Source organism: Carassius gibelio, chromosome A2 (assembly GCF_023724105.1).
Source record: "Carassius gibelio isolate Cgi1373 ecotype wild population from Czech Republic chromosome A2, carGib1.2-hapl.c, whole genome shotgun sequence".
Taxonomy (NCBI): Eukaryota; Metazoa; Chordata; class Actinopteri; order Cypriniformes; family Cyprinidae; genus Carassius; species Carassius gibelio.
In genome coordinates this window covers 19,779,011-19,794,226 of record NC_068372.1, presented here as the reverse complement: position 1 = coordinate 19,794,226, position 15,216 = coordinate 19,779,011, and the positions used below count along the sequence as shown (strand labels likewise).

At 33.9% G+C, this 15,216-nt stretch overlaps 1 protein-coding gene across 2 annotated transcripts; it reads left to right on the top strand.

Annotated features, from left to right (window-relative positions):
- Nucleotides 1–10,694: 10,694 nt before the first annotated feature.
- LOC128030372 (immunoglobulin kappa light chain) lies at nt 10,695–14,829 on the top strand. Of its 2 annotated transcripts, XM_052617934.1 has the most exons (6): nt 10,695–11,610; nt 11,759–12,055; nt 12,767–12,808; nt 13,570–13,905; nt 14,017–14,100; nt 14,396–14,829. In XM_052617934.1, the coding sequence occupies exons 1-6, from the start codon at nt 11,499–11,501 to the stop codon at nt 14,536–14,538; spliced, it is 1,014 nt and encodes a 337-aa protein (XP_052473894.1). In that variant the 5' UTR covers nt 10,695–11,498; the 3' UTR covers nt 14,539–14,829. The 2 variants fall into 2 exon arrangements, with proteins under 2 accessions (XP_052473894.1, XP_052473900.1); XM_052617940.1 differs by lacking the exons at nt 10,695–11,610; nt 11,759–12,055 and adding an exon at nt 12,075–12,301 and having other exon boundaries at nt 12,663–12,808.
- Nucleotides 14,830–15,216: the final 387 nt, after the last annotated feature.

Here is a 15,216-nt window from a genome sequence, read left to right as displayed (position 1 = left end):
TCAGTCGGACTAAAAGGGGAAAAAATATAATTGGGTCGGTCCTAAATTTACAGGGTCGGTCGGGTTATGGCAAACAAGAATATTTGTAAGGATGGCCTAATAGTTATTTTAAACTTGTGAAGCTTGTGAACATATTAGCAACACAGCTAGTAATGATAGCATTTGGTTTTATTGTCATCAATTAATACACTTCTTAATTACATTACATATTTTTACATTATTACATTATGTTATCAATAAATTACCTTTTTCAGTAAGTTTTGGCCACTGCCTGACATCATCTACCCAATGTTCCCTTTTACCAGACATTTTCTTTAATGAGCAGGAACCACTTTCATTGAAGTTGAGGGCACCGGCAAGTGTCGCACTGTCACACTTCGCAGGCATGCAGTAATGGCGGCAGGCAAGATGGCGGCACACATAGAGTTTGCAGCGGATTTGAATATATGCGGTTTATTGTTGATGACCGCATTGTTTTTCATATCGTCCCCTTGGAATTATAAGGTTCTATCTGACATTTTTGTCAAAATTTAGTTATTCACATATTCTTATTCTGTGACAATTTATTTACATTATGTGATGTTTTATTTTAAGTTGTGTGCATTTTGGGATTTTTTATTGAAAAAACAAAAAGGTTCTATCTACAGAAGTCTATGGAACACAAAAACGTTAAAGCTCAATATCTCAAAACTACTCAGAACGCAGATAGAACCTTATAATTCCAAGGGGACGATATGCATACATATGAGTTTGCTAATTTCTGCATCTTCCTTGCATGTGTTTTTGATCGGCACATACAAGACTCATTCAGGAGATGCATAATAGGCCCCCCGAATGTATAATAGCGAGAATTCCGTGTTTGGCAGGGAAAGAGTACCCTTAACAAAAAGTATTATAGGCCTATTTCAAGTGTATTTTAAGTATACTTGTTAAATTACATAGTTAAGTATACTTTACGTAGTATACATATTTAAGTCAACAGGTTTTTTTTGGGACCGGTACGTAATTGGGTCGATACCAGAATACCGATAAGCTTCAGGTAAAACGATACGGTTATCGATACTTGTGTTGTTTTATCTCTGTATGCTTAAATGTTAATGGTGAATAAGAAGCGGCTACTTGTCATTTCCCTTCAATTGACACATTTGTGCCCAAATTTGTCTGAATGGCTTCATGCACATAGTTTTGTTAATAGTTTCCTATTTGAACATGTTCTGCATTTATTTTCCCCAGGTTTTATTTTTATTTTTTATTGAAAATCATATTTGAATGTCAGGGCAAATGTTGTATTTACCCCTTCAAAGGAGAGATTTTGACATCCAACTCAAAATAACCGCTTTCAACAGATCAGTCTTTATTCATTAACAAATTTATCATGCATAAAAGTTAAAGAATATTCAATTGAACCCCCCCCCCCCCCAAAAAAAAAAGGCTGCATCTATTTTATGATCTCTTGAATACAACACAACAAATTAATTTGGCTTAAAACGGTGGAACATAGTGTGGAACTAAGTTCAGCTATTAAGTTGCTCCAACAGGGTATCAAAGAGTTAAATAAAAATAAATAGAACTAAGAAAATAGTACATCTATATAATAAAAACTTCTTTATGTTTTTATTAACATATAGAACAGACACTCGTTGATATATATATATATATATATATATATATATATATATATATATATATATATATATATATATATATATTTATACACACACAAAAGTAAATTTTATTTACAAGACAAAAGAATACAATATAAATGGGAGCAAAGGCTCAGGGGAGGGCAAGGCCTAAAATAACAAACAAAAGTCCACTAACTAATTTACGAAAGAGCTCTAACTCACCTTTATACCCTTATATCTTCTTGGTCTTCAGACACGCTTACAAACGAGCTACAGGTGAATCTTTCAATCAATCTTTTGTTCGTTATCTGGCTCGGCTCGTTGTTCATCTTCAATTCTCGCTTCACAGCAGTTCAGTAAGTGTACTGTTTGAGTAAATGAATTACTCCGGGATACTGGTTTATTCTGACTCAGAGGGAGTGTCAGCTATGTTAAAAAAGTTAACAGCTTAAGTCATTTGTGGATTCATGCATATTGGAGACGCGAACCATTTAAAATGATTCAATTTGATTTGGTGAACTGGTTAAAAAAGATCCGGTGACATCGAATGATTCGTTCGAAAACCAGATAAGACAATTTGCTTTGTTCTGAACTCTCTCACAACAGACACGGAAGAGAAGACAATGCCGAATAAAATCGCAGTTTTTGCTATTTTTGGACAAAAATCTATTTTCGATGCTTCAAAATATTCTAACGGACCCTCTGATGTCCCATGGACTACTTTGATAATATTTTTCTTACCTTTCTGGACATGGACAGTATACCGTACACACAGCTTCAATGGAGGGACTGAGAGCTCTCGGACTAAATCTAAAATATCTTAAACTGTGTTCCAAAGATAAACGGAAGTCTTACTGGTTTGGAACGACATGAGGGTGAACTATTAATGACACAATTTTGCTATTTGGGTGAACTATCCCTTTAAATTTGGCGTACATTTGCTCGATGTGTGTGTGATATCCATGCCACATGAGCTGTGTGTGTCTGCATGCAATCAGTCATCACGGCAAGAGTGAAACAGAGTTCACATTACAAAACTAAGCGACAACAGTAAGCCTAAATTGTTCCCAGCGTTACTCCTCCTAATTGCATTTTTACTGGTTATGGCAAGCCGTTTAAGCTTAAATTATTCCCAGCGTCACTCATCGTAATTGCATTTTTACTAGTAACAATAATTATTATAGAGCTCTCTTATTAATTTCTTACTACTCAGAATTCAGATTAGAGAGCTCTACAAATGAATTTTTATTAGTCATATGTCTCTATTGACTTCTTTTTTCAGAGCTTTACAGAATAACAGAACAGGGGAGAAGTCGTGACCTAGTGGTTAGAGAGTTTGACTCCTGACTCTAAGGTTGTGGGTTTGAGTCTTAGGCCAGCAATAACACCAACTAAGGTACCCTTGAGCAAGGCACAGAACACTCAGCTGTGTGTGTGTATGTGTGTGTTTGTGCGTGTGCACTTTGGATGGGTTAAAGGCAGAGCATGAATTCTGCTGTTGGGCTTAAAAACTGTAATGGGAATGGGCTTCCATAGTCTTTACTGCATGGCTCTGTACACTTTCAGTTCTCGGCTCAATGCAACGATACTTTCAAAATGGCGCCTCGGTGACGTCACACCGAACACGTGACTGACAAAGACTGATAGGAAATAAATATTTTGCTTTGAAATCTCAACCTCAGGAAATGACACCAGCAAACTGTATTCAGATTTCTAAGGATGTGTACATTACTCAAAACAACTTTTTCAACTATAGATGAATGATGTTTGCATACATTTATATTTTCCTCCTCTCAGAGATACCAGGTAGGTGCCATTTGAAATTAAGGCTTTTGTAAAAAAAACAAAAGAGAGACAGAGGGTGAAGTCCCATTAATACTACTGTATATCAGTGCAGTTGGCAGCTTTACTCCCAGCAATCCCAAAGAAAATTACTTAACCGTGGACAGAATACAGCTTTATAACCTCAAACTGAGCAACACAAAACTGATTCATACTCCTGTTTACTTCTGTGCAGACTGGGACTCAAGCAACCAGTGAAAACATTCAAACACATACTGTACATTAATTCAAAGATATTGTCATTAGACAGTGTCCATTCAATTTTACTGTTCTGAATATAAATGTGATATAAAAGCTGATTTTTTCATGTATATAAACCCAATTTCCATCTCCACTTTTATACCTTCAACGTGCATCCTGAAGAGCAATGCAACAGGAATATTTTCTTTCCCCTATATTTGTGATATTTAAACTTCTCCCTGTTTAACATGCAGATCTCCAACAGTGGATGGCGCTACTGATCTGCAAAATATCCTTTTATTTTCTCTATTCAAGTTTATAAATTACTTCTAATAAACTGAATTTTACTAAATTACTTATAAAATGATGAGAATCCCAAAGAGATATCATATAAGGCAGAAATGAATATGTTTTTAAATACTTCATCCAAATTGCTGTACAAGCTGCATCACTTGGCAAGACCTTTGACATCATAACTCCACCTCAGGAAATGACATCAACAAGGTGTCACTGAACAATTTTCAATGATTTTTGCAAAATAGTGTTAAGAAGTGTACAGGAAACTTTATGAACCATATATCATCTCACATAATCAAATGAACGATGCTGATAAACTTGTGCACTGTTGTTCTCATTATGATCCATGGTAAGTAAACTTTAAAGGGGGGTAAATAGATTAAAATGGGTTAATACATAAATAAAACAAATAAGAATAGTTATTAAAAAATAACTGATTTTCAATTTATTTCATTGTAGGTGTGGAAAGTTTGAAATTAGAACAAACTAAAAAGGTCTGGGTGAAGCAAAAAGGTAAAAGTGTGTCCTTTGATTGTAAGGTAACAGGCTTGGACTCTGGTGGTTATGTCCACTGGTACCATAAAGAAAATGAAGGAACATTTAAAAGAATACTGTACATGAGCGAATCCGGGACTGCTACAAGTGAAGCAACAGACGTTGCCGTTGATAAAAAAGATAATTCATATGGCATAAAACTCTCTGTAAAAGATGACAAACAGGCTGGGATGTATTACTGCGCGAGCTGGGATGGCACCCACAGTGAGACAACACTTTGACATGTTTAACAAAAACCAATAGAGACTCCACAACAGGAGTGTTGCCAAAATTGAACTGTTATAAACCACATTTATTATTAACTCGTCTGAAAAGAACCACAAAGTGGTTTTGTGTAGCAAATATGTTTGCAGATATACTTTTTTTAATTCTAGCTTCAAACATTCTTTTTTATCAACTCTTGAATGTAAGTAACTTTTATTTAAAAAAGAAAGAAGAATAAAGCAGCATTTTGAGCAAAAATCTGAGAAAATCATATTTTTTATCTGGATCATATTTGGATAGGCTATTTGGATGATGAGAGCAAAGAGTAGATTGCTTCCATCAACACCATTATTGTTGATGACTGCATTGTTTTTCATATGCATACGCATATATGAGATTGCTAATTTCTGCATTCCTCGCATATGTTTTTGATCGGCACATACTAGACTCATTCAGGAGATGCATAATAGCGCCCCCAAATGTATAACAGCAAGAATTCCGTGTTTGGCTGGGAAAGAGTTAAGTACCCTTACCAAAAGTAAACTTCAAGTTTATTTTATTAAGTATACTTTAGTAAAATTCAAGTATATTGTTAAGTACATTTTATGTAGTAAGTATACAAATATCGGTATACTCGTATACTTGTAAGTGTACTATTTCAATACTCCTTCGGACTAAATTGGCCCACTTTCTAGTATATAAAAGTATACTTTTGAGTATAGGCTATCTGCTTGTAAATAAAAACATTTTATTATAGCTTAATGCATTCTTTTTTTCTTTTTTTCTTTTTTTTTTTTTTTTTGTAAATGGTGTAAATAATTTGTTTTGCAAAACAGAAATCTAAATAATGGCCTGCTCACACTTGTCATGTTTGGTTTAAGCACCAGCACAACAATCAGTGTCTAACAGATCTCCACTGTGCATTTTAAATAAAGACATTATTCGTGTAAATTTTAAACTGTGATTTATTAAAGTAAATATGTTTTAATCTTAAGAAAGCATTTTGAAATTGTGATTAGAAGAGACAGAGGACACAACTCAGACAGTATAAAAACACAGTATAAGTCATTAGAATCAGTTATTACATTGCTACATTGCTACCCGTTTGTAATGGTTTATAAATGGTTTATATTGATGGTTTATAAACGGCATCTCAGTATGGTGAAGTAGTGTTTCCCAATCCCAGTTCTCTTATCATGTACAACACTTTTATTCTATTCTATTCAACCATAAGTGCCCTGCGAAGAGGACATCACTGGATATTGTGCCATGATTCCAGTTTGAAACGAATGTATATGTTTCTCAGGAAGTAGGGAGCAATTAACTATCCATAACCATAACTGGAATGCAGTTCATGCACGTATTGCTCTTTTAACAAGCTGGTTATATGAATCAGGTGTGTTAAAGAAGAGAGACATGCAAAATATTGCAGAGCAGGGGTACGCGAGGACTGCGATTGGGAACCGCTGTGGTAAGAGTCGTAACATTTCCGTCATACGCTTGAGGCATTCAGCCAATCACAAAGCACTGGATAACTGGCCAGTCAGCATACACCTCGCTTTTCGACACTTTTCAGAAAGGCGGGGCAAACGAGAAACATTAGTGTACATTATTTTTTTTACCTTAAACCGTATAAACACATTGCGTTACACCAAATACTCAAAATAATGTTATTTTTAGCAACATCACTTGGACTTTGGTAATATGCAAGGAAAAGCACAAAAAATATCAGAACACTCATGGACTGTATTATATAGTCATGGACTGCCTATTGTCTCTGTTATAAAAACTAATTAATATTTGAATAATATATATTTTTAACAATATTCTTATTTAACTGTATTTTTAATCAAATAAATGCAGCAGTAGCGAGCATAAGAGACTCCTTCAGACGTAAAAAAAAAAAAAACCTTACAGACCTTTTGACTGACAGACTCTTCAGCTGAAGTACATACATAATATTTAATAGCTTGTAGTCTAAAGTCTAGTGTTCATCTGTACCTTTGAGTGTCTTTAGTGTCTTATCCAGACTATCCATGCTGTTGGCAAATATTTCCAGAGATTTTTTTTAACTGCTTCTTCTGCATTTACCCTGGCAAGAAGTTTCTCTTTGAAAGGAATGAAAGTATTTCCTTAGAAATTAACTCCTCAAGCCAAAACTCAGGAACTCAAAGAAAACATATATCATTATGCCATGCAATAAAACAATAAAACTGATCTGGAAAAGAGATATTCAAGAAGCATAAACAACACCTATTTCCTTGCTCATTTATGACCTCCTTCCTCCCTCTCCTCTCCCCTCTTTGTTTCTGATTCTCACTCTTTTCCCCCAAAAGCAAGAATATCCACATGCCATGTTATATCTTGTGAAAATGTTATTTTCCACTTCATGTTTAGTCATTTTAAAGGTCTCTTTAAGGGAAGTAACAAAACAATATGGGGCAATTCAGTAAGCAGATCAGCCCTTTCTGAAGTCAGGTATATTATTATTTATTCAGAAATGTAATTGCGTTGAACACATTGTGCCCATAGAGCAGACTGTATAGTTGTTTTTGCTACTACCTGCACACATTGGCTAGTTAAGTTTATTCTCTAAAACACCTGAGCGCTTTGCTATACATTTTAGATCATGTGTCTAAATTGTTATATTTGATTTATCCTAAATTCTTCTGAAATCATTATGAAATTTGGTTAGGGGCTTTTGTTACCGCAAATCTATGGCTAGGTCAAACTGAAGGCTCAAGAATGATAAGAGCAGTAGGCACGTCATCAGAGACCTTCTGATTTCTGTCTATCGCTGCTGTTAGCAAGTTGTATGGGAAAAGACTAAATAAACTACACTTTTGTCATAAGCAAGCAGTAGGCGGCAGGCAAAGATGTATTAATCTACATACATCCTCTGACTAACATCAGACTGGCAAGTTTGTGATCGTAAGATCCACATGAAGCTAGCATGAGACTTAAAAGAGACATTAGGGTCACCAGTGAACAGATAATGGAAAGTATAATGAGTCCAGAATAATCAAATATCAAAATTGATACATAATCAACCTTTGTGATCAGTTTTTAAATAAAAACACTGTCTAAATTCAGTGATCACTTAAAACTGGAATCAGATTGAACACGGAGCTAGAATAAATGTACACTAATTTCTGATAAATTCAGATGCATAAGTAGAAGACCAAACACACATTAAACCTTCGACCAGGCTGCTGGACTCTGCTATTTGGGCCGGCGGGTGGATCCTTACATCTTGAACCTTTAGTCAAGTTAACACATTTGTTAATTTTCCCATTGACCCAGGAACAGTCATTAAAGTTCAGTCTTTGCACAGAGATATATAAGGCTTGTTGCAATTTTTTGATTGTTGTCAGCATAACTTCAAGCTCATTTTCAGTCCTCAAATCTTTACACATATTCACATATTGTTCTTGAAATGATTGGTTTCTGAACAATCTACATTGTCTGGAATGTTTAACAGAGGATTAGGTTTCCTGTTGGAAACTCCTGGGCTTATTGAAGAGATCAGCTTTCTTTTTCTGCTCATTGAGTAAAATACTGCTGAAAATACTGTTGAAAGTCATGGTACTGTGATAAATTCCCCTCCACCATACCCTTACATTTACATTTACATTTAATCATTTAGCAGACGCTTTTATCCAAAGCGACTTACAAATGAGAACAACAAGTCCTTGCTGAACTCTGCCCTTTGACAACCCCCCCCCCCCCCCACACACACCATACACACAATTTTCTATGCACTTTACTGTCCATTGCAAGAGTGTAAATTATGTTCATATGTTCATAGTTTTGCCTATAGTGTATATACACTTTTACATAATCCATCTGTATGGTATGTTCATAGTACACCTATCTGTATATCATGCTGATAGTATTTAAAATCTGTAAATTATGTCCATAATACTTATATATATGGTTATTGTACGTATTTTAGACCTTGTATATTCTGTACTTACTGCTTATTGCACTTCTGGTTAGATGCTAACTGCATTTAGTTGACTTGTAACTCACATGTGCAGTGACAATAAAGATGAATCTAATCTAATCTATTGAGTACTGAGGATTCATGTCGAACTTGGAAACCACACCAGCAATGTCCTTCTGCAGAAACAGAACAATAATAGTACACATTGTTCATGTTATATTGAGTATTTTGTAGACTCCGGCATGAACAACAAAAATTCTGTAGAAGCGAATGGGGGTTCGAACAAAGACTTACATCTCCTGTATTCCCATATTTTTAATTAAACTCTTCCACAAACATAAATATTTAATTCAGATTGACTACCGCCAGGGGCATTAGAAGTTTCTTCTTCAGGTTAGATTTTTTGAGAGTGTTCTGGGCCACTCCGCTCTCCTTTCCAGCCGTATCATTCAATTGAATGGCCTACTCACAGATTTTGAAATTATGGAGTTTAATTTAGATTACAAACTGCTTTATTTATTGTTAAAATTATTTTGTTGGAATACATATAGTCAAAACTGAATAATTGATTCAGTGAATTCATCTCAATGACAGATCTCAATAGAAGTCAATGGCAATTTAAATGTGTTACTAACAAAAGAATAGTTACTAGTCAATCTTGAAATAAGTACTTATATCTAATGCATAAGCACTAGTATCTAATAAATTAGTATACTTACTAATATATTTTCCATTATCTTAAAAATAAGTAAGCTACTAGTTGCAAATATACAAGTACAGTTTATATATTAAATGTTAAACGGCTAGCCATACAGTAGGCAAATATCACAGTGCAATCTAAAAAAGGAATTAATGAACAGTGCACAATCCGATAAGGAGCCTCAGTACACAGTAACACATTATGGGCCACTGGTATGCAGTACATAATGTGAGCAATGCAGTCAAAAAGTTTTAAATCTTTGACTAAGCATTTATTTATGTTTTGCATTGATTGTGTTTTAAGGAGAAAGGTAAAGAAATATATGAAAATAAATGAGAAAAAAGTTTGAGTGTTATGGTGCTTTTTTACTGCATGGTATGGCATGGTACAGCCCAGTTTGGTTCACTGGGAACAGTACCTGGCACCTTGTTTAATACCACCTCGGTTGAAGTTCCAAGTGAACAGCGGAGCGGATCCAGCGGGAGCTTGATTGGGCGACACAGAGGTTTTTTTAAGGAGTCGTGGGAGTAAAGGCAGCACAACTATAATAACGTGAATAATCCTGCCCACTCTTAAGCAGTACTAAACTGCACTGGAAACGCAAACCGTGCCTTGCCATACTGAGCCGTGCCGAGCCGTGTCATATCACAAAGTGGAAAGGTACCATTAGATGGTCTTATGAGATTATGCAACACTTCTGAGTTGCATTATTCTATAATTCTATAATTTTTAACCACACACTGAAATGCTACTTCAGCTGCTTGGGTACTTGTTTTGTTTGGTGCAGGCAGTCCAAACAACATTGAAATTGCATTCATTGCAGACTAACAGGCTGCTCCTATGTCACTTTTTAAAAGTGTTGGAAATGAAGAATCCCATCATTAAAATGAAAAAGTTGATGGAATGGAATAAATTTAAGGTAAACATAAGGGTTATTCAGATTAGTGATTTAGTATGAGTCTAGGACACCCAATAGCATTTCAACTTCCTGTTTCTTATACACTGAAATTAATTCCACTGCAGAGAAAGCACAGGAGGCGTTCTCTGCCACCATTAATGCTATGAATGCTCTTCTCATGCTTTCCTTTTTCCTGTTTATTCAGTTCATATGCAAAGAGTCTTGATCAGAAACCACAAACTTTTCTCTAAACTTTATATAAACATTATATAAATATATACTTGTATCACTGTAGCTCAAACAGTAAATTATGGTTGTTTAGGGGAATACATGAAACTATAAAATGTATGAATGCAATGTAAGCTGAGACCACCAAATGCATAATTTTAAATGTTTACATTATATGGGAATTTCTCTTTTATTTTTTCCGGATATAAAAACAACATAACCAGATTCAGCTTGCGTTCTTAAAAAGAAAAACGAGCTGCCATCCTTCATGAACCTCAATACAAACTCAGATTAGCATAAGGACGGGAAACAGCCTCCCACTTGTTCCACAAAACAGTATTTTTGTGAAGAAAAATGCTACAAAAGCTGTAGCTTGAGTGGTACCTTTTCATATACCTTAAAGGTATATTAGTTTCTGATCACTATCAGAAAGGTCTATTACCTTTGGAAAAGGGTGCCACCCCAGTGACAACTTTTGTACCTTTATTTTTGAGAGTGCAATTTACAATAACTATTTTCTATATTAGTATATTTTAATGTGTAATTTATTCCTGTTAAAGCTGAATTTTCAGCAGTCATTACTAAAGTCTTCAGAAATCATTCAGATATACTGATTTGGTTCTCAATAAACATTTCTTATTATTTTTTAGTTTTGAAAACTAATGATATGTCCATTAGAAACATTTCTGAAATATCATGTGACAGGTAATGGTAATGGCTGCAGAAAATTAAGCTTTTTACCATAACAGGAAAATAATTACAGTTTATAACAGAAAACTGTTATTTTAAGTTGTTAAAATATTTCAAAATTGTACTAATTTTACTGTATTTTTGATCAGTTATGAAGCTTTGGCGAGTATAAGAGGCTACTTTCAAAAACATTAAAACCACCTATGCTAATTTTATATCTGTGAAATACTAAAGCAGAGTAGAAGCTGTAAAATCTGTCACATCTGAATCATGAGCCACAAAACTAACTCAGATTAGCATGAAGGCCGGAAACTTAATATCATAACCTCCTTTATGACCTCCCCTCATCCCACAATGAAGACAGAAGCTCTTCAGGCACTCTCTGCCATCATGAGTCTTCCAATGCAGTTATGTTTTTTGTTTCTCATTTTCCTTTTTTGTAAAGGTGAGTCTTCTCATTTTGAAGTTTTCAATATACCATCAAGTTATACATATTAATTTGATATTTACATCAGCTATTATATCTTACCTAAAGAAACATATACTTTTAAATCTGAAGGTTTTTTTTTTTTTTTTTTTTTTTTTTTTTGCAGTGGATGGAAATGTGAAACTTCAACAGAAAACTGCAATGATCAAATCTGTGGACAAGACAGTTGTTATAGACTGTATTTTTCCATCAGCCTGCAATGGCTACATTCACTGGTATCAACTAAAAGAGAACCAGATCTTAAGAAGAATATTATATTCATCAATTTCAAGTGGAGCCACAAGCAATGATGCTGGTTTTGAATCATTTAAAGTTGATAAGAAACAGTCAAATTTGGCTCTGAAAATACCTGAACTGAAAGAAGAGCACTCAGCGGTGTATTACTGTGCCTGCTGGATCTCGGGTGGCACAGCAGTAATAAATATCAACTCCCTGTACAAAAACTGAGCAGGCTGTCTGCCTTAAACTGAAACCACAAGCCACAGGTTTTTATGATATAAAAACCATCTGCGAATCTATGAACTGCATGCACTATAAATAGTATCTGCTGATCCTGAACACTTGGGAAAAGAAGGATGAGGTTGAAAATGGGCAAGGAATGACATTTTGACTGTTCAAGGACAAATCTGCTGATGAATAATACGAAACTGTAAGCTGCAGCATTTAAGGAGTTAAAAGAATTGAACTAGCTGCTCAGATAAGCAGACAAAAGGCCTTCACTTGAATTATTCGTTTGATTAACTGTTTATATATCATACATACATTATTATTATTTTTTAAGTTTAGTGGGTCCCCTTAGCCGCCGGCCACTGTGTTTCCACTCTCAAGTCAAATCCCAGCTGGTTGAGTCTGTTGGAAGACTTGTAAATAAACGAATTCAGTCCCTACTGGCGACAGTGTGATATGGCACACGGTTATTGCTGGACCTGTTCAACAGAAAAGTAACTTAAAAACGTTTTAGCACCTCAGTGACCAAAATCAAGATTAGTATTTATTTTTTTCTTTCTTAGCCATTATTAAAAATTCTGCAGGGATGTTCTACAACATGAAGAAACAGCAGATGCTCTTTGGCACAAGCTGCACCTTTTTGTTCAAGAACAAATGACTGTGGGAGACAAGAAAGTCTTCGGTCCGGGTACTCGACTTTATGTTACAGGTAAGAAAAAAATCATATAATTAAGGTCTTCTAGACAGATTTTAAGCACTGTCAACTTAATTTCAGTCCAATTACTTGTGTAACTCAGCTGGAGACAGTGAGAAGAAAAGTCCATATTCCATTCTGCTTATCTAGTGTGCTTGTTTGCTTAGAAAAGGAGAAAATATGTTAAAGTCATAGTTCACTCAAAATGAAAAGTCTGTCATCATTTTCTCACCCTCATATCATTCCAAACATGTATGACTTTCTTCTGTGTAACACAAAAGAAGATATTTAGAAAAATGTTTTTTTGTCCATATGATGAAAATAAAAATGGGTTCAGTGTTGTGAAGACCACTGACTTTCATTTCAACAGTAGAAACATTCTTCAAAATATCTTTTTCATTATATAGATGAATAAAGTAATATGAATTTTGAATGGCATGAAGGTGACATATTTTTTTTTGTGTGAACTATACCTTTAAAATAGTGTAGACCATCAGGAACAATAAATCAATTATATAACAGGTTAGAAGGTTTTAGGTTGTTCAGAAGTATTTGTAATAGACTTTATCTGAGTGGGTGGCTGGATCAAAAGATTTGGAACTGGAACTCGGCTGATTGTAACTGGTAGGAAACAGTGTCAGAATTTCTTCAAATGCATAAAATATTATAATTTTTAAGTAAAAACTTTGCCAGTCGTCCGTTTTTTGTTTGTTTGTTTTGCTTATTTGCTCATTTGCTCACTGATGACTTAAACTATGTTCAATGTTTTTCTCTAGGAGATAAGTTTGAGTCACCAAAAGTGTCTGGATACCTACCGTACCGTAACGAAGATGCCAATCAGACAATGTTATGCAACGCAAGAGACATGTTTCCTGACTTGGTAAAATTCACATGGGAAAAAAAGAATGAAACAGTAGATTGGACGAACGTGGAGGATAAATATGTTGTGGAACAGAGTTACAAAGCTGATGAAAAAGATAAAAAGGTTAAAGTTAAAGCAGTGTCAAGTATGATGATTATAGATAAAAACACAGCCAAAAGCAACGAGTTCCGATGCACTGTTACCCATGAGGGAAACACTGAGAAACCCCAAATTATTTTAATGAAGAAAGGTAATTTGAAGAAACGTTGATTTACTACAATGTTCATGGAGCTTTATGACATTCAGAAATACATGTGTATGGTGTCTGTGCATTTATTTTTTTTAATTTTTTTTATTTAAGTAAGCACGTTGAAAAAGAAACCTACAGATAATGAAAAGCCAACTTGTCCACCCACTGATGAGACCATAATAAATAAAAAATCAGGTAAACAAATTATTTTTTCTATATGAATTTGGATAAATATAGATACATTTTGATGGATTTTTTTTTCTTGTTTCCCATCCAAAATATATTATTCCAATATATATATATAGATATATATAGATATATAGATATATATATATATATGCCTGTATCAGTTAAAATCTGAGTGTGATCTTTTGTAATTTAATGGACCAAAAAAAAAAAAAAACGTACATTGTCAAAACATTCTTGCTAAAACATTTAATACATATATATTACATTTAACTTATTATTTATTTGTTTTTCTTTATTACAGGAGATTCGGAGCAAATACGCAGTCTGTACATGTTTGTCTATGCATATGGTGTCATGATCATGAAGAACGGAATGTATTTTTGTGTTGTGTTTATCTTTCTATTAAAGAGAAAAGCTGCAAGAAAGAAAGATGAAAGCTCTTAGAGATTTAAGATAAATATCAAGTAAGCAAAGGTTTATTAGCACATTTCGCTGACTAAAGAACATATCTACAGCTATATTATCTCTGCTTGATCATATTGCTTTTAAATTTGTTGTAGATCTGCTTTGCACAATTTATTTTTACATCTTTGAAATGCAATATTTCAATTTTTTTAAATGTGTAATGTACCCAAATTTAAAAATGTTATTTGTATTCACTTTGTATTCTGTTTTTTATTCTTTTGGTATTCTCAGAATAAAATCTGCGCCTAAAATAAATGAAATGTTATTTTAGATGTCTAGCAAAAGGAATTCTCTATAAATGCTCTTTTTCTACAATGAAAATATAAATAATGCTTGTGAGGTTATTTTAAAAATGAAATGAAATTATCATATAAAAAGACGATTGCCTTTATGCAGTTTATCCTAGACATTATCAATAAATCAAAATAACAATAAAATATTATATGTATCAGATACATATTTAATTAGGTGGCAATAATATAACATCATAAAATACTATAATAATAATAATAATAAAATTGACTATAAATATATCTGCTAAATTACTAACTAAACTGGACAATTGTTCAGTATAACTTAAGAAGAAGTTTCATTAGTTAACAGTAGTTAATTGTTTTAGTAAACATGAACTGCATGAACAACTCTCCCACAGCATTT